The sequence below is a fragment of the Carassius auratus genome, unplaced genomic scaffold (assembly GCF_003368295.1).
Source record: "Carassius auratus strain Wakin unplaced genomic scaffold, ASM336829v1 scaf_tig00216324, whole genome shotgun sequence".
Classification (NCBI taxonomy): Eukaryota; Metazoa; Chordata; class Actinopteri; order Cypriniformes; family Cyprinidae; genus Carassius; species Carassius auratus.
In genome coordinates, this window is record NW_020528509.1 from 34,970 (window position 1) to 54,681 (window position 19,712).

General features: G+C 38.1%; 1 protein-coding gene across 1 annotated transcript in view; it reads left to right on the forward strand.

Moving 5' to 3' along the window:
- LOC113097523 (lysine-specific demethylase 2A) overlaps positions 1-19,712 on the forward strand; it is a 31,225-nt gene that overhangs the window by 6,121 nt on the left and 5,392 nt on the right. Inside the window, 17 exon segments of the mRNA XM_074559913.1 lie at positions 8,399-8,537; positions 8,624-8,702; positions 8,822-8,868; positions 8,956-9,134; positions 9,557-9,663; positions 9,882-9,975; positions 10,396-10,549; positions 10,750-10,865; positions 14,508-14,634; positions 14,734-14,966; positions 15,165-15,242; positions 15,826-16,077; positions 16,174-16,290; positions 16,861-16,947; positions 17,209-17,367; positions 17,696-17,722; positions 19,232-19,712. Coding sequence (XP_074416014.1) covers positions 8,399-8,537; positions 8,624-8,702; positions 8,822-8,868; positions 8,956-9,134; positions 9,557-9,663; positions 9,882-9,975; positions 10,396-10,549; positions 10,750-10,865; positions 14,508-14,634; positions 14,734-14,966; positions 15,165-15,242; positions 15,826-16,077; positions 16,174-16,290; positions 16,861-16,947; positions 17,209-17,367; positions 17,696-17,722; positions 19,232-19,712 — 2,476 coding nt within the window.

Consider the following 19,712-nt stretch of genomic DNA (forward strand, 5'->3'; position numbering starts at 1 on the left):
AAGGTTGTATGTGTCATTGAACATACAACAACTTCTGAATGTTCCTCCTCCAAATTAAGGAAACATTTAAGATTTTATGCAAAATATTTATATTTGTATAATAATAAATATATATATTTTTAATGTGTATTTATATATACATAATAAATATACACAGTAGGGGTGTCGAAATTAATCGTTGCATCATGATGCGATTGTGGCCTATTCTGCATCAGAAAATACCTTACTTAATGAACCGTTATTTTTATTACCTTTGAGCGATTTCTATCTATCTGCTAGAGGTAGCACAGACTAATCGACTAGTCAACTTCAATGCTCTGCTATGATGCTTTAAGCTTGATGTTGACTAGTTGCTGGTCCTATAGAGGGCTCAACAGGATAATAAATATTTGAAGGACTTGCACATTTATGCTCCGTTTCCTAACAGTAGATGATAAATGTATACTCCGAAAGCTCCACAAGTCATGTGTGATTTTTTTTTTTTTTTTTTTTTTTTTTTTTTTTTTTTATATTTTATTTATTTTTTATTATTATTACTGGATGCTCAAAATTAAATGGGAGAATGCACATTCTAAACAGCTTATTGTACAGGTAAGTTAATCACCGTTCTAATCGAATGCGCTGCTGCACTGTAATGCACACACACATAGACTACAGACAGTAGCTCATGCGCAGATCACGCGTGGACAGAATCATTCAGCGAGGAAATGTAGTCAACACTGTTCTGTGATTTCTCAATAAAATAGCATCGAAACTGAAAAGTTCAAGCGTATTTTTCTTAACTAAATCCCACAGCGTCACTACTTCTACATTAATATTCGGAATAACAGATTCATTGAATAATTAAGTAAATATAATTACTTGCCTATAATTACCTTTGCAAATAAATCTCATTGCTCTCTGCTGTCTTTACTGACAACATCTTTACCTTTGTTTGCCACCATAGCTTCTCTAAGGGTAGGGGTGAGTGGGGGACTGCACCGCTAGATGGCACTAAAATTTACACACTGCACCTTTAAAAATGCGCTTTCCATATTTTTAAATCCGAGCTTGGCTTTTTCCCGCATGCTTCATTGCACAGAATATGCGCTGTGAGACACGTGTGCATTGCCTGACAGTGCTTCCTTTTGCTGTTATCTTAGTCTTTTAGAAATGCTTTCATTTCTAAACTCATGTACTGACAGACTTTCATGTGTGCCTTCAGTTTGTTTGTCCTGAAGCTCGCAGCTGCTTTTATGATTTTTATGATACGAAATTGATGTAAACACAATCAGTTTTCAGAACAGGACAAAACATCTGATAAGTGGAAATGGATCTGTGCATTAGTGTGAATGCAGTCTGTTATAGCTTCCAGGGTCTATGATCTCATCAGTAATAATCAAATGGCAATAATGCTGAGAAAAAAGAAAACCCCATAACTATGACTTTCGATACTTAAAGCACTCCCGAATACTGAATGTGCATTTTGTTTAACTTGTAATTGCCCTCCACATATAGTATAAATATAAACCTTCATTTTGAATGTGATTTATTTGCAATTAATCCTTTTGCAGCCCTAAAAAGATTTGTTTTGCTGTCTATAGATAAGAATTTTTCATCCGTGATGTTAGGGTGGTTTGAAATCATAATGTTTGTTGGATTGTAACAATTGTCTTCTGAAGAACAGGACAGTGATTGAAAGTAAGGAAGATTGGATAGATTGTTGTGTGCAGACTGTTTTTGTAGAGGCTGGGGCTGAATGATTAGATTGGTTTAGCAGACCATGTGATCAGACATGCGGAAACGGGGTGTGGGAGGGGGCACTGCAGAGGCGAAAGGATGACAGAGGAGAACAGTCGGCAGATTTTCTCATTTTGAAAGAAATGCAGGGATGGAGAACGGGCAGGATATCCTTACACTTGTCGACGGGGGAATGTTGTTGATGAGACGCAGAGGCAGGAAAAGGAAAAACCAGCAGAGGGATGAAGATGTGACACTGAAGGTGCGAGGTGTGTAGTGTCTTATTGCCCTCCACAAGGGCTTCCTCTTAGCGCACTGCAGTCTAGGGCCTCCCTGAGAGAGATGGTTGTCAAATGCTAGGGAATAACGAGTGCATGGAAGGTTTTCATTCTGCCATCAGTTGTATTGTCCTTTTTTTTTTTTTTTTTTTTTTTTTTAAATACTCAATCCTAATTCATCCCCCTCCTGTGTTCGCATACTGTGCTACATTATTGGTGTCAAATTTCCAACTCTTTCACCTTTTGTGAAAGAGTTGGAAAGATGCAATGATGCTGTATCAGATGCAGGGATTGCGCACAGGCCCAGAGGAGGTAAAAAAAAAAAACTGCAGCGTCGTTAGCTAGGGATGGGCACAAGCCCCTAAATACTTAGCTATGTAAATGCTGATTAAGTTCATAATAAATGTATCTTCAAAAATATCTCTTTTTAATATTGTGTTTACAGTTGCGTTTTGGGTGCTTCTTTGTTGTCTGATTGATTAAGAATAGGAACATGGTGTACATGGTGACTGAGTTTGTGACCGCAATCGCTTTAGATCGAAGCACACACAAAGGCATGTTCTTGCATTCAGAAACAACTGGGCAAAACACAGTTAATGTATTGGAACAGAACACAGGTCCTGAAACACATATTTAAAACTAGTGCAATTCTCAGTTGTTGAATAAAGAGTTATGAGACCAATATTCGTTTGGTGTGTTTGGGCTATTGTCTGGTAATGTGAAGGTTTTTGTGTGCATGCTCATAGAGGTGTGCACAGTTTGATCAGTTATCTTTTTAATGGGTTTGTTGTAAATTTTCTATGATACTGCACAGTCATACCCAATTCATTTCTTTTTTTTTTTTTTTTTTTGGCTCTGTCATTGAGAGGGTGAAACAGCAGTGCTTTAAGCATGTGATTGGCTGTTCCACGTCTCCATGGAGACATTGGGGGCAGAGGCAAGGGCGAGCAGAGGAGGGTCTTTTTGTTGTGTGTGTGTGTGTGTTACTGACCTGCTCTCAGTGAGCTGCATCTCAGAATCATTAACATTGCAAACAAGATTGGTAAGCATAGGAATGAATTAATTTTTTTTTTTTTGGTAGCAGAAATTCTATCCATACAGTTAATTGGGCTGGACCAGAATATTTGAATATTCGTTCGGTGGGTTGGGATTGGATTTTAAAATGAGATTCAAATATTCTTTTCTTTCTTTTTTTTCGAACACCTGGCATCCCCCGCAAAACTGTTCCCATTTGCTCTTGAATATGAATTGCACATGAGTGAACGTCATGATCCAGTTCATCTGGAAGAGAAGACAAAGATGACAAAGAAGACCTCAGCTGTGTGGGAGCACTTTAAATTGAGTGAGGACAAGACAAAGGCAGTGTGCCAAATATGCGATTTGAAGCTGGCCTACACAACAGCACAAGTAGTAGGCTACTCCTAAAGTATATTGTTGGTGTAAAAAATTTAATTTGAAAGGCTGCTTTTATTCGCCTTATTATCAGTAATTTTACACATGAGAAACTTGCACTTCATTTGGAAAATACTTGTGAATATGGCAGTCATAAAAGAAAATGTACTGTATCCCAGCTTAAAGCGTTAGGTTTAAAGTAAAATGGCCCTTTTAGTGACCAAAGTGATGTGACATTCAGCCAAGTATGGTGACCCATACTCAAAATTCATGCTCTGCATTAAACCCATCCAAAGTGCACACACACACACACACACACACTGTGAACACACACCCCGAGCAGTGGGCAGTTTATGTAGTTTAAGCTAAAAAAAAAAAAAAAAAAAACATGTTATTATTTAATGTACATTTTGTTTCTCCTCTATGCCCTGCTTTTCTGAAATGCGTAGATTTTTATTTTTTTTATTTTTTTTTTAAATAAAGCTCATCGTTCTGAAAAGTGAGGTGTGCTCTGTTTGGCCAGCTATCCAGTGCATTGTGATTGGCTGAATTCCTCAAGCGTGTGACGTAGGGATGTCAACGATTAATCGATGATCGATTAATTGTCGATAAGAGATGCAATCGATTAAGGCTATCGATGGTCGGTTAACCGATTCAATGTTGGGCTGCGTGCGGCTCATGCGCACTCAACACGTGCGAGCGGCTGTGAGTGACGGTGACGATATATAAAAGCATCATCATTCATTCACAATGTACAAATTAAGCTTTTAATGTGATTTAAACTTTAAAGTACATTAAAATAGAAATAACATAAGTTCTTCAACATTAAATGCAATAGAAATGTAGTTACTAATCATTTCATCAGATAACGGTTTTATATCGTGCGCTTTGCAGGGCTGCGGGACACAGTGACAGGACAGGTAGTCTATTCATTCCTACAACTTGTTAATTCATTCCTACGAATTATTAATGTGGCAATTGTTCATGTTTCATTAATTTTGTTCCCTAAATAACCCATGATTTAAGTTAAATAAGGGAACAAATTAATAAATCGAACGAATTCTTAATTCATGAAATCTTTAATTTCCCTTCCCATGTTTACCACAGTAAGAGATGCGAAAACAGTTATTAAAAGCGAAAGATAATAAAATAAACCTGGGAAATTAGAGGGTTAGACTATGAAGATTTAGGAAAAGAAACGATGCCTAAATATACTGAATTTGTGGAAATTCGTGACCAACCGGCAAACCAGAACAAAGCCGCGTAAATGAAGACTATGGGGTCCAAAAGCATGGTCGCGATCTAACATTTTCCAGTTAACCTGTCATTCCTCTAATAAACAAAGCTTTTATACCACACTTGTCATAATCAGATCTTATCATTTCTAAATAAATAATTGCTGGATTCAAAACAGCGATTAATAGGCGCTGTGACCGACACATTCCCGGAGCATTCACTGCTGTCACTAAACGGTGACGCCGAGCATCGTTCACAAGTTTCTGCATGGACCTGACTAGGGCACAGGTTCTAAGCCCTGGGACAAAATGGGATGCTTTAAGGAAAATTTATAGCCTACTAAGTAATAGGCCCAACATAAAAATAACAATTTGTTTTCATGTGTTTTTTTTTTTTTTTTTTTTTTTTTTAATAGGCAATGCGAAATATATCCGCCTTAAATAGGCTAATTAAGATTAACGGATTTAAAACAGAAGTGTGGGTGCTCCATAAGTTCACAAAAAAAAAAAAAGGATGACAACGCATTCTGTTTGTTTGCTTTATTTTACAAGAGCACAAATCTTCTGTTTTTATTGTGAGTGTGCACAAATGAAAGTAAACACTTTTGCGGAAAATATATATATATATTTTAATGTCTCAGCTGTTTCGATCGCCCCGGAGCCTGCTGCACACGTATATTCTAGCGATTCAAACTTACATCGCAGTCTGTTCATTATCAAAATAAAATGTCAACTAAACATTAAAAGGTTACACTGGTCAGTTTAAATAGACCGTAGTATACCGGTCCACTCTGCTGTTATGCCAAGGACGTTTTTGCTCATATGAAGAGGATCATCTTTTCCGTCTATATGCGAATGCGTGTTAAGTACAAGCCTAGTTTACATTATAAATAATAGTTTAACATTCAAATACATTGCGAATATGGAAACATTTCGATTTGTGCCGAATGAGACATGAGCAATAACCTCCAAATAAATCTAGCCAAAGCCGCGCTCGCTCATCCTCGTCTGCACGCATGCACTGTCACGATCTAATGCGCTGTATGCCGGATTTTTAAAAATCTGACATTTTCTAGGACAGAATCCAGCAGGATCAAATTAATGTGAGCAACAGTGTGTTTTGGTGCAGCAGCGCCGATGTAGTTCTTAATGTGCAGCGCAGTCACACGCGCTCCACATTTCGGATAATTTTATACAATAATGTCAGTTGAAAACATTGCAATTGTGCTTTAAAATTCAACAACGAGCACCACAAAACCATTTAAAGAGGTGCGTTCAGCGTTCTCCGTGCGGGATTGGAAACTGTCAACAAAGTAAAATGACCTCAAAAGTATGGCGCGCTCTCTTCATTTTATCAAATGATCATAATCGCATCTATTCATTTTATAATCCTGCTACTAGCATTTTATTCAGACTAAAACCTCTTTATTTCAAGTGAGAAAGCGTTTTGTGTGTGTGTGTGTGTGGCTTTTGCACATCCTGTCATACCGCTGACTGCGTGCCTGCAATAGACGCATTTTGCAGTATTATGGTTAACGATTAGAGCTGAAACAACGAATCGGTCTAATCGATTAAAATCGATTATTAAAATAGTTGTCAACTAATTTAGTAATCGATTCGTCGCTAAATAAATTTTATTTGCCATAAGCGGCTCATTTCGTGCATATTTCAAATCTGCGGTGACCAAGTGTGGCAGTAATGATCCACCGGAGGTTTTACTCAGCCAGTACAGCAGGTGAAGTAGCGAATAGCCAATAGCTGGCCTCGTTTTATGTCACGTGCTTCCCGAACAGCGTCTCTGCAGCATTCAGCGGGAAATGGGAGTAGTTTACTTTGAGCCTTTAAAATGAAGAGTAACCTGTAAACTCTGCACTACTGAACTGTTTAAGGGGCCGTTCACATATCGTGTCTTTTGCGTGCTCAAGTTCGTTATTTCCTATGTAGGCGCTCAGTATGCACTCTCGTAATGGAAGCGACGCGGTCGCGACACGCATGCGGTGCGATGCGCCCGTTTTTCCAGGCGCGTCCACACCGCATCCATTTATCCTTTGCTGAAATTTCCGGGTCTTCATGGAGAGGGCACGTCATGGAGAGAGCACGTCATGGTTGCTTAGCAAAGGCAGACGCCTCAGGGGCGCTTCTGCCCGACCGCTTTGGAAAGAAGGAGAAAGCGGCGCGACTAGCGTTTTCCACGCGTTTTTAGGTGCGATATGTGAACGGCTCCTAAGAATTTTATTTGTGCAGATTCTCCAGTACAAGGTTGTTTGCAAATGTTTAGTCGTAAAAGCTGATAACATTGCTTTTTAACAGTTAACATTTAAAGCTTTACAAACATGTTATGTGATCAGTTTGTCGTTTACCAGTTCATAATTCAGACTTGCAGCCTAATTATGACTGAATGAGAGAGGTAAATGTTTGAGTATATTTAGAATGCACTTCTTTTCTAAGTATTCACTGCTCTTTTTCACACAGAAGGTTTTTTGTGTGTGTCCCATTTTTTTTTTTCTGGACAACCTTCTGATGGATTTTACTTTAAATTGTGAGTTCCATTCAGGTTTCATGCCATTGGCACTTTTTTTTCGAAGGATTGTTTACAATTTCACAGCATAAGCTATAAAGCTTTTTCCCAGTAAATAATAAAATACAATGCACTGCAATTTTATTCTGTTTTCTCCTTATACTTCTTGAAAATATGTTCTCAAAGATTCCTTAAGCTTTGTTTGGGATGTTAAACTACTTTAGGAGCTCTAAGGACTGCCATGGTGAAAACAATATTTGAAATCTCCTTGTGAATTTTGCTAGAGTATGGGTCAGTGTTTTGATTGCAGAAGAGTTCGACAAAGGATTACTAACATAATAAAACAACTCCAGGTATATTTTTGATGAGGACATGACAATGCAAAATGGTTAAAATCTCTTAAAAATCTATGCTGAATGATAAAGACCCTTTATTAATAATTTACTTGGGGAAAAAATGGAAAAAACTAAAATATAAGTACATAAACCGATTAATCGATTAATCGTAAAAATAATCGACAGATTAATCGATTATCAAAATAATCGTTAGTTGCAGCCCTATTAACGATTAATCGATTAATTGATCGTTAATTTAAACGACGATCGATCATGGAAATAATCGAAATTTGACATCCCTAGTGTGACGGAAATGTTACGCCACATACGGTGATGCCGTGTGTCCCGGCGCGACAAGACAAAAACAAAAAAACATGCACCAAGAGCTTGTCACACTTCAAAGAAAGGAAACAGAACAGTACTGTATGTGTTGCAGAAGTCATCATTAATCATCTATACTGCAGTGGCATTTTTGAAAGTATCACTTCTTGTCATTATATAAAATATCATTATATAACATTTATCATATACATTTGTCTTATCATACCATCATCATTACCAGCAACTCCTCTGTGTTTTGATGTTAAACTGAAAAAAGAATATCACCATTAGTAGTTTTCTGCTGGAACCCTATAAGCAGTTTTTCTCCAAGGCTCTTAACAGTGAATCCTTGTACATTAGCTGGATTTGGGATGTCTTATTAATAGTTGGTATGTGTGGGCTAGTGATCATGATGGGGGAGTTTTTACTGTATGTGTGAGAGTGTAGGTGTATGTTCAAATAACCCAACAAGTTGAAGCTGTGGTAGTTATACAACATTTGTTCAGCATTAAGGAGACGATGAGGAGTGTATGCAGAAAAATAGTCTTGCTTTGGCAACTGTTTTTCATGGTCTCATTCTCTCACCCTCTCATCCTACAGCGGTCTGGCACACGGCGGCGTTACCAAGACGATGGCATTTCCGACGACGAAATCGATGGAAAGAGGACTTTCGATCTGGAGGAGAAGCTTCACAACAGCCGCTTCAACTCGGACAGAATCAAACGCATGGAGGGCAAAGGTGAGAAAGAGATGCAGCTCATTATGGAAACTCCTCAATGATCTTGACGTAGAGTGTCATTTTAACACTACTTGTGTTTTTTTTAGACCTCACATATGAGTACATTCAGAGATGTGGACTCCGGGACCCCATCATTTTTGAGAGACCTGATGGACTTGGCATGAAGTAAGAGATTGTCCTTTTTTTATATATATATAAATAATTTTTTTTTCTTTACACATTTCAGAATGTTTAGAAAGTTTAACATTTAAATTTAATCTAATATTGAAATATTTCCTTTTTAGAATGCCAGATCCAGACTTCAGTGTAAATGATGTAAAGTTGTTTGTAGGTAAGTGTTTTTGCTGTCGGATATTATGATGAATTTCATGTTGACTAGCATCAGTGGTGCTTCAGTATGTCGTCTTTCTTTTTACAGGAAGTCGGCGTATGATTGACGTGATGGATGTGGCTACTCAGAAGGGGACGGAGATGTCAATGGCGCAATGGAGACGCTACTATGAGACTCCTCCCTCTCAGAGAGAGAAACTTTATAATGTTATCAGCCTTGAATTTAGCCACACTAAACTAGAGAGCCTTGTCAAAAGACCTGCCACGGTAGGTACCTTAATGCTTAAAGGGATAGTTCACCCAGAAATTAAAACTGTCATTAATTACTCACTTTCATGTCATGTCAAACCTGTAAGACCTTCATTCATCTTCGGAACACGATTTAAGATATTTTTGATGAAATCTGACAGCTTTCTGACCCTGCATAGACAGAAATGCAATTGATACAATGAAGGCCCAGGAAGGTTGTAAAATAATCCATGTGAAATCGATGGTTCAACTTCAATTTTATGAAGCTACGAGATTACTTCTGTGTCAGTCAATGTAGGTCTTACAGGTTTGGAACAACATGAGGGGAGTAATTAATGACAGAACTTTCATTTTTGATCAAACTATCCCTTTAAAACACACCAAAAAAATACTTCTATTTAGATCACTCTGTGATTGAATTTTTTTCCATGTCGTTACAGGTGGACATGATTGACTGGGTGGACAACATGTGGCCACGACACTTAAAAGAAAGACAAAGAGATTCTACAAACACTATCACGGAGATGCAATACCCCAAAGTGCAGAAGTGAGCATATAATAGATCCTTAAATATAGTTTGCATTAATGAAAGCTTGGTCTTATTTTACATCTTGAAGGCTGTAAAACAAAGGATTTGTACAACGGGAAGTAAGTCTGCTGCTTTATGTTCATGTCCCATTTCTCACACAGCCCTCTTTGTTCATTCTTGTTATTCAACAAAACTGTAATTTTCTCCTATTTTATATTGGCCTGTTCTGTTTCCAGGTACTGCCTAATGAGCGTGCAGGGCTGTTACACAGATTTCCACATAGACTTTGGAGGCACATCTGTGTGGTACCACATACTGTGGGGCTGCAAGGTCAGAGAACACTGTATAGATACACTACTGTTCAAAAGTTTAGAGTGTCTTAAGCTTACCAAGGCTGTTTATTTTATAAAATAAATACAGTAATATTGTGAAATATATTACGATGTAAAATACTGTTTTCTATTTGGGTATGTTTAGAATGTCATTTCTTGATGGCAAGGCTGAATTTTCAGCACCCAAGACTTGGAAGTATTTGACACCTTTGATCAATGTGTTGATAATTTCTTAAAATTCTTTGAACACCAGTCCTTTGAGCAGTAGTATACATAATAAAATCATGCTTACTCGTATTTAGCATAGACATGAACTCACTGATAATGCCATGTGTCTTTAGTATAACTAGTTTGCTGTCAAAACACCCAGAAAGGGTTTTTGGCTTAGGTGTGCCTGATTTGGATGTGTCTGCTACAGGTGTTTTGGTTAATCCCACCCACGCCACAAAACCTGGAGCTTTATGAGAACTGGGTCTTGTCAGGGAAACAAGGCGACATCTTCCTTGGTGACAAGGCCACTGATTGCCAGAGGATTGAGCTCAAGCAGGGTTACACATTCATTATTCCATCAGGTGAGCACATGCAGGCACATTTGTATACATAAATACTTGACTGTTATATTGTGCATATTTATTTAGTATGGCTTAGATTACCATGCGTTTTCATGGTTTTAGTTTTGAATAAGTTTGAACTTTCTTAAATGGCTTGTTTCAAATGATCCTTATTAAAACCTTTTTTAATTATTACTTTATTTTTTTTATTTTTATATTAGGTTGGATCCATGCAGTGTATACTCCAGTAGACACACTTGTGTTTGGTGGGAACTTTCTACATAGTTTCAACATCCACATGCAACTGCACATCTCCAGCATTGAGGACAGGACACGGGTAAGTCCAGCATTTTTCTGCAACCACCATTTTCTTGTATAACGTAACTAGAGCCTGACCAATATATCGGTTTGCCAGAATAATTGTCTGATATGAGTAGAGCTGAAACAACGAATCGATTTAATCGATTAAAATCGATTATTAAAATAGTTGTCAACTAATTTAGTAATCGATTCGTCGCTAAATAAATTGTATTTGCCATAAGCGGCTCATTTCGTGCATATTTCAAATCTGCGGTGACCAAAGTGTGGCAGTAATGAGCCACCGGAGGTTTTACTCAGCCAGTACAGCAGGTGAAGTAGCGAATAGCCAATAGCTGGCCTCGTTTTATGTCACGTGCTTCCCGAACAGCGTCTCTGCAGCATTCAGCGGGAAGTGGGAGTACTTTACTTTGAGCCTTTAAAATGAAGAGTAACCTGTAAACTCTGCACTACTGAACTGTTTAAGGGGCCGTTCACATATCGTGTCTTTTGCGTGCTCAAGTTCGTTATTTCCTATGTAGGCGCGCAGTATGCACTCTCATAATGGAAGCGACGCGTTCGCGACACGCACGCGGTGCGATGCGCCCGTTTTTCCAGGCGCGTCCACACCGCATCCATTTATCCTTTGCTGAAATTTCCGGGTCTTCATGGAGAGGGCACGTCATGGAGAGAGCACGTCATGGTTGCTTAGCAAAGGCAGACGCCTCAGGGGCGCTTCTGCCCGAGCGCTTTGGAAAGAAGGAGAAAGCGGCGCGACTAGCGTTTTCCACGCGTTTTTAGGTGCGATATGTGAACGGCCCATAAGAATTTTATTTGTGCAGATTCTCCAGTACAAGGTTGTTTGCAAATGTTTAGTCTCAAAAGCTGATAACATTGCTTTTTAACAGTTAACATTTAAAGCTTTACAAAATGTTATGTGATCAGTTTGTCGTTTACCAGTTCATAATTCAGACTTGCAGCCTAATTATGACTGAATGAGAGAGGTAAAATGCACTTCTTTTCACTGCTCTTTTTCACACAGCAGGTTTTTTGTGTGTGTCCCATTTTTTTTTTTTCTGGACAACCTTCTGATGGATTTTACTTTAAATTGTGAGTTCCATTCAGGTTTCATGCCATTGGCACTTTTTTTCGAAGGATTGTTTACAATTTCACAGCATAAGCTATAAAGCTTTTTCCCAGTAAATAATAAAATACAATGCACTGCAATTTTATTCTGTTTTATCCTTATACTTCGTGAACATATGTTCTCAAAGATTCCTTAAGCTTTGTTTGGGATGTTAAACTACTTTAGGAGCTCTAAGGACTGCCATGGTGAAAACAATATTTGAAATCTCCTTGTGAATTTTGCTAGAGTATGGGTCAGTGTTTTGATTGCAGAAGAGTTCGACAAAGGATTACTAACATAAAACAACTCCAGGTATATTTTTGATGAGGATATGACAATGCAAAATGGTTAAAATCTCTTAAAAATCTATGCTGAATGATAAAGACCCTTTATTAATAATTTACTTGGGGAAAAAATGGAAAAAACTAAAATATAAGTACATAAACCGATTAATCGATTAATCGTAAAAATAATCGACAGATTAATCGATTATCAAAATAATCGTTAGTTGCAGCCCTAGATATGAGATTTTCACAGATATATCGTATCGGCGAATATGGCACTGATGATAAATTTTCTTTCTTATGGAACATATAACGCAGATTAAATGCTTCTTAATGGTGTGATTACTTAGTTTGCACAGCAGAGCATGCTCCATTATTTGCTACTGGTGACTCAGATTAGTGTAGAAAAGCGTGAATGAGCTCAAACTTTACCCGAGTATGCTAAGCCAAATAAATTATTGATAGTCATGATCATGACAAAATACAATAGAACCCATTATAATCAGTGATGCGGTCTACATTGGATGCAGAATGACATGACAGTAAACGGATGCCACGTTCTATTTATGACCTACTGACACAAAGTTCAAATGACTTTTAAGGGTCGCTTTGTTGCATCCTGTTGCGGCACAGACATGGTGTCAGTATAGTTTGTCAGTACAGTCAGTAACATAGCCAATTGAAAAGTTAGTTTCTTTCTGCAGTCCAATAGATGGCAGTGCGGTGGATGCAGAAAATATGGACGGAATTGCAAAATCCATTAATAAAAACAGAATTTACAGTATAACACAGAATTTCATGGATTTTTTTTTTTTTAAAGAATAAATAAAACTAATTGGTACACTTAAATCAAATTGCAATTTATAGACTAGTGTCTGTGAAATACAAATCTTCATGTTCTACATGTTCATTTGATTTACCAGAAAATACACAACACAGAATTTGTGAAAAAATATTATTCATCATTATTTATTTATTTGTTTACATTTGGAAATCTGTGCAACCTGCATAAACCAGCCCCTGTTGGATTGGCAGTAGTGTGTGTGTGTGTGTGTGTGTGTGTATATATATATATATATATATATATATATATATATATATATATATATATATATATATATAATATAATATAATATAATATTTTGCCAGCAGCCATATCACCCTGCAGCCCAAGACCGCTTGCCCACTGAACCTCCTTGGAAAACTAGGTTGCTGCTCGAAGAGGTGCTAGTGAGGCCTGCGTTCTGGTGCAATATGGATGCTGGTGAATGCTTCACACTGGTGGAGGATGAGGAGATTCCCCCTGACAATGTAAAGCACTTTGAGTGCTTAGAAAAAGCGCTATATAAATGTAAGGAATTATTATAGCGCTTTTTCCTAAGCACTCATAGTGCTTTACATTGTTAGGGGGAATCTCCTCATCCACCACAGGTGCGCTGCACATCCATTGAGATGAACTAAAAAAATAGCACAGAACACTTGAGGGAGAGTGAAACGCTGAAGCGCTCAGTCAGTGTTCAGCAAGTGAAAATATATCTGTGCTAGACTTATACTGAGCCTCCAACTCACACACTGGCGGATAAAATGATTGGGTACTGCATGATGATTGAAATCACGTAAATGGACTTAACCTATTACCTAAATAAACTTTGGAAAGATGCATCATGGACTGAATAGTCCTGAGAGCGCTGTACGAGCTTGCGGTGCCATCTGCAGGACAGTTCAAAGCACCAAACGCGAGTTGAATCCGCACTTAAACACATTACTGGACCTGGTTACTTTTTATGAATTGCAGTGAGAATTTGAGATTGCTTGGTGCTGTCATAAGAATCCCAACAGTTGTGATGTAATTATATAATATACTGTAGTCTGACTCGCTACATGTCTGCTGTTACAGTACTGTTTAGTTTCAATTCACTGTTAGTGCTGCTAGCTGTGCTTGGTTTGGGAATGCAACATTTGTCATTAGAAATGTTTATAAAGATGTTATTGTTGTTTACAAAGACATTTCATTGTCACAATCCTTCAGAAATCATTCTAATATGCCGATTTGCTGCTCAGGAAACATTTCTGATTATTATCAATGTTAAAAAAACGTTTTGCTGCTTTTGTAATTGTAATGCAATTGTAATGATTTCCTAAAGATCATGTGACATTGAAAGCTGGAGTAATGAATAAAATTAGAATAAGGGGGGCGGGGCTTACTGATAGGTCAGTTGTTGGGAATTTGGTAGGACAATTTTTTTCATAATGGTCTCTGGTTGTTCCTCAGGTGCCAGCTAAGTTCCGGTATCCATTCTATTATGAGATGTGCTGGTACGTGTTGGAGCGCTATCTGTACAGCATAACCAACACCTCCCACCTCATCCCTGAGTTCCAGAAATACTCTCTGGGAATTGGTCAGTACATTAACAACACATTCACATCCTAACAGATTTGATTGTATTGAGCGCAGATAAGCTGAACTCTACTTCTCTCTTCCTGAATCTAATATACAGGCTTGAAGCAGGAAGGTTCAGGCTGTGAGGTACTAAATGGACATGCTAAAGAGGAAAGAGAAGACAGCGATGCTCCCTCCCCACCTAATGCACCAGGGGTGAAGCTTCACTTGACTCCTTTTGAGTTGGAGGGGCTGTGGCACCTGGTGGGGAAGCTGGAGTCATTGCCCTCACATAAGAAGTGTGTGCCTTCAGGAATACACAACGCTGCTGCCCTGCTACATGACATACGGGTCAGGACTCCTGCTTGTGCTTTACACTTCTGGTTATTTAGATGTACTTGCTGCTGTGATATTTGTGTTGTTGTGTCTTATAAAGAAATGTGACTTGAGATGCAGGATATCGTTGTTTAATATTAGCTTTTGTTGCTTAATAATCTAGTTGGCACAGTTGTTTTGAAATGTAATGTTTTTGTTTTCTCTGTCTTTCAGGCATTATTGAAAGAACATGCCAATGACATCCCTAAACTCTCTTACACTGGAAAACCTATTGTCAGATGGCCAAAGAGGGTAAGATCACAGTAATAGTTTCTTTAATGCATTTTTATTTATTTTTTTCCAGAAAAAACATTAAGAGAATAATGTAATATATATATATATATATATATATATATATATATCTCTCTCATATTAGAGTTTTCTTTTCGGTTTTATATTTTTTTTTATCAGTGTTTATTTCGTGCTATATCTTGGCATAATTATATTTATTTGTAAATATCATGGTATTATTTAAAATTGTTTTTGATTTTTTTTTTTTTTAATGTTTTACCTGTATATTAAAAAAAAATCAATGATGATAATTAGTTTGTCAGGACAATTATTTTGTTGTAGCATACATTAATGGTGCTATCAAAATATTCCTTTCTTTTGATTTTATTATGAGCAAAATATGACTGGGACATTTTCATTTCTGCTCTTGACAATTGTGACCTGTCTAAAAATATCTGAATTAAACAAAGCTTAACTGCTTTCAAAAGGTGACAATCATAAACAAAATATGTACTTGCATTTTTTTTTTTTTTTTTTAATATTTTCTCCTAAACCCACCACACTGCAGAACTTACCTCTGATTTCTCTTTGTCCTTCTCTCAAGCCCCCCTGGTACCAGCCCCCTCCTCCCCCTCCACCTGTTATTCGTCCCAAGCTGGCAGCCACATCCATTATTCCTCGGCCAGTGAAACCCGCCTCTAATATGTCGGTCCTTCGACGGCGCCGCGTGCGCTGTAAACGCTGCGAGGCATGTCTGCGCACAGAATGTGGCGACTGCAACTTCTGCAGAGACATGAAGAAATTTGGTGGCCCTGGCAAACTCAAACAGACCTGTGTGCTGCGCCAGTGTCTTGCTGTAAGTGTCTTCACATTGTGCAGTTTTCTTAAAATGCAGCCTTCCTTTGTTTGCATCTGATTAATATTGCTTTGTCTTTCTGTGTTACCTCAATAGCCTGGTCTGCCGCTCTCTGCTGTATGTGAGATCTGTGGGGAAGGCAACCAGGACACTGGTGAAGAGCTCATGGAGTGCTCCAACTGTGCTCAGATTACACATCCTAGCTGTGTGAAGGTACATGCATTATTACTACAGACAGCAATTCAATAGATGCCTCAAAATTCTTTATTCAGATTCATTAATCTTTGAGAATTGTGACTAGAGGTTTTGCAAAGTATGGACATCAGAAAAGCATTTTCAAAACAACGGAGCATAACAATTGGCTTTCGGAAGTAAAAATCTTATTCATGTTCTCCATAGAGAAATGCATTAGTAATGCAAGAATCCTACGTAATGTATGTGCACTTCAGGGACAGACCTGCCTGACTTTATTTGAAAAACTTTTGTAAAATTGTTTACAATTAAATGCGTCCTTGCTGAATAAAAATATTAAATTCTCACAAAAAAAGAATTGGTAATGTAACATTTTATTTTTAGTGTACTCTTAGTGCACTTAAAACAAAGTTGTTGTTTTTTTAAGTTTTGTTGTTGTTTCTCATTGCATTGTCATTTGCTATAATTTTGTGAAATGGGCAGCTTTTTTTTGTTCTTATTGACTTGAGTAAAATGCCAATCCATAACATTTTCACATGTACAGAAAATAGTTTGATTGTTGTAATGATATAATGTCCTTTGTCTGTGTAGGTGTCTGGTGAGGGAGTGATAAACAAAGACCTACCGAGCTGCTGGGAGTGTCCTAAATGTGTTCTGGGCAAAGACACCGATTCTGAGGTAAAACACATTTTTACAAGCGCAAAGATTCACTCGCACACCTACTGTTTTAAGAGGGTTTCTCCTCTTGTTTGAACACACATTCAGGCCTTTGAAATGAAGGAAGCTTTGAGTGTTTGTTCTAATGCTGCTAGCTTTTGCAGGCCTGCATACATACACACTCATTCACACCATGCAGAAAGAAGCATGCCGAGAGCTTACTGTGAGGTACACACTCCGATCTGCGTGTGTAACAGTAACGCTTGTTTTCCTGTGTGCCAGTCGTCAGGTAGCGGTGATGACATCACGGCACAGGATGGGTCAGGGGGGCGAGGGGGTGAGGGCGGGGCATGGCACGGGGTCGGGCGGCCCCCCACTTCTCTCTCACATGGGTCGCTCCAGAAACGGGCCACAGCCCCTGAGCAGCGACTCAGGAAGCGGGTGAGAGGATCCGCCTTCCTCACACCACTGCTGCTGCATGCACAGCTGCTCCGCTTTGCCTTTTATTATGTTTACCCCCTCTGCTCTCTCTACCTCTCGCAGTAACGCCCCCCCCCCCCCCCCCCCCCCCCATCTTTTTCCATGTGTGTCTTCTTTCTGTCTCTCTCTTTGGTCCTCCCTGCCCCGTTCAACATCATTGTGCCCTGCTGCCTTGACTGAGGGTTTCAGAATCAGCTTCGTGTTTGTAGCTTGTATGTTTACATTGAGTGATCATGATCACTGTTTATTGATGTTTATATTAACCACAGCATGTTATTCTGTTTTGCAGTTAAAATTGGAAGGTGGAAAAATACATGTACGTATCCTTTTTTTTTTTTTTTTTTTTTTTGTGGAAGATTGTTTATCAGTGATTGAATGATTTTCTAAATTTGTAATGAAAAAGCAAAATTTATAATAATTTTGTACTGGTTTATAATAATTTTGTTTTGCTGCAAAGCACTGGCAGAAGAATTTACCATAAATGTGACCGGGGGGGGAGATAGTATGGAGATTTATCTATTTACCAATAAATTAGTGTTTTTCTGAGTCGGTGTTGCAAAGGATGCAGTCTGACTTGTCATCTCATTATACGTGCCTTTAGAGAGAAATGCATCTTTATGGATTATGATTATAATTAAGGAGTTTTTATTTCGTTAAGTAGTAATGTAAAGTTTTCTATAGACATATTTATCATGTCTGTGAGTCGTGTATTCGCTGAGTTTCAGTTCATTTTTTTTAACTCCTATTAAAGACGAGAAAGCAGAAAGATCATGTTTGTTTTATTTATTTTATAAAAGCACAATGTTTTGTTGCTATTTAGTGCACACAAATAAAAGTAGACCCTTTGCAGTTACGAATGATTTCTCTTACCTTTATGAGCAAAAATGACGGCGTATCTACTGAAAAAATAATGCAAGTGATCATGCTGGCACATAATGCAAAGCATCTCTGTGCAAACTATTGAATATAGCACACATTTATCTCAATTTAATGTTTAAACATTATTTGCTTGAACTTATCACATGGCAAAATAACAAAAAAATGATCCAAATGTGTTTCTAAAAAAAAAAAAAAAAAAAATATTATCACTGTTTTTGGAAATACTTAGTAGATTTATCTAGGGCTAATTAACACATGTAATTATAAATTTGTGTCTGAAATGGAGTTGTTTTGTTATAACTACCCATTGTTTATAGTATGTTTAAAGATGAACGTTTTAGTGCGAAAGTATAGGTAATTCTTAGCTTGTGCCAATAGTTGTGATTAGGCTAAAGTTTCTTAATATAATAGAATATACTAGATATACTATCAAGACGTGTGAATAAACAAGTAAAATAGAAAAATGAATGTAGAATATAATAGAATACATCCTGTTGGGCAGATGGTCTAGCTGCAGAAAGTTCAGCTATTTCAACACACCCAAAGCTCAAATCGGATTTGAAAATTCTGCATATGCATATAATCAGGGCTTCACTCAGCTCTCATATATTTTTTTCCCATTGGAAATATTTATTTATTTATTTTTTTTATTTTTTTTTTTAAAAGGGACATAGGATACAATTTTTTTTTTTTTTTATTTAACTAGGTTTCTGGCATGTCTGCCAGCTGAGAAAAGCTGAAAAGAAAACATGCAGCCAGTTCGTTATGGGTTGCTATTTTTAACAGGGTAAAATGGGTGTAGTTATACATGACCATTGATGAATTTTAAGCAAAGTGTGTTAGACATTTCATGAAGACCTTGTGGAAAATGACCATAGAATGTTCCCTTTAAAGATTGGCTTTAGTGTGCCTTTTTTCTTAAATGTTTCTCTTTTCTCTCTTACAGAAACGCAAGTCTTCATCTCTTGATCCTCGCGTGGCTAAGATCTATCGGCGTCACGGGATGGAACATGATGATGATGATTCGGGCAGTGATGACGACAGTGGCAAGATGTCATCCATCAGAGGTGGGGTCTCTTCGTCCCGCCGAGGTTATGGAGCTGGTAGACGAGGTGTTTGGAGAGGCTCCTCGCATCGAGGGAGTCGAGGGGGAGGAAGCTTGGCAACAGGTTCGCTTAAAATGAGGCGGGGACTTGGGGCAAGAGGGGAAAGAGGGAGTCGGGTGAGGTTAAGAGGAGGATCGCACATGAGACGACGGCGCTATGAAACTGACGACGACGATGATGACGAAGACGACGACGATGATGATGAGGAGGAGGAGGATGATGATGAGGATGACAGCGATGAAGAGAGACATCTTGGCCGGTCAGATAAGGAGCATCGTTCAAGGAGACGGAGGCGGAGAGGAGATGACTACGATGATGATG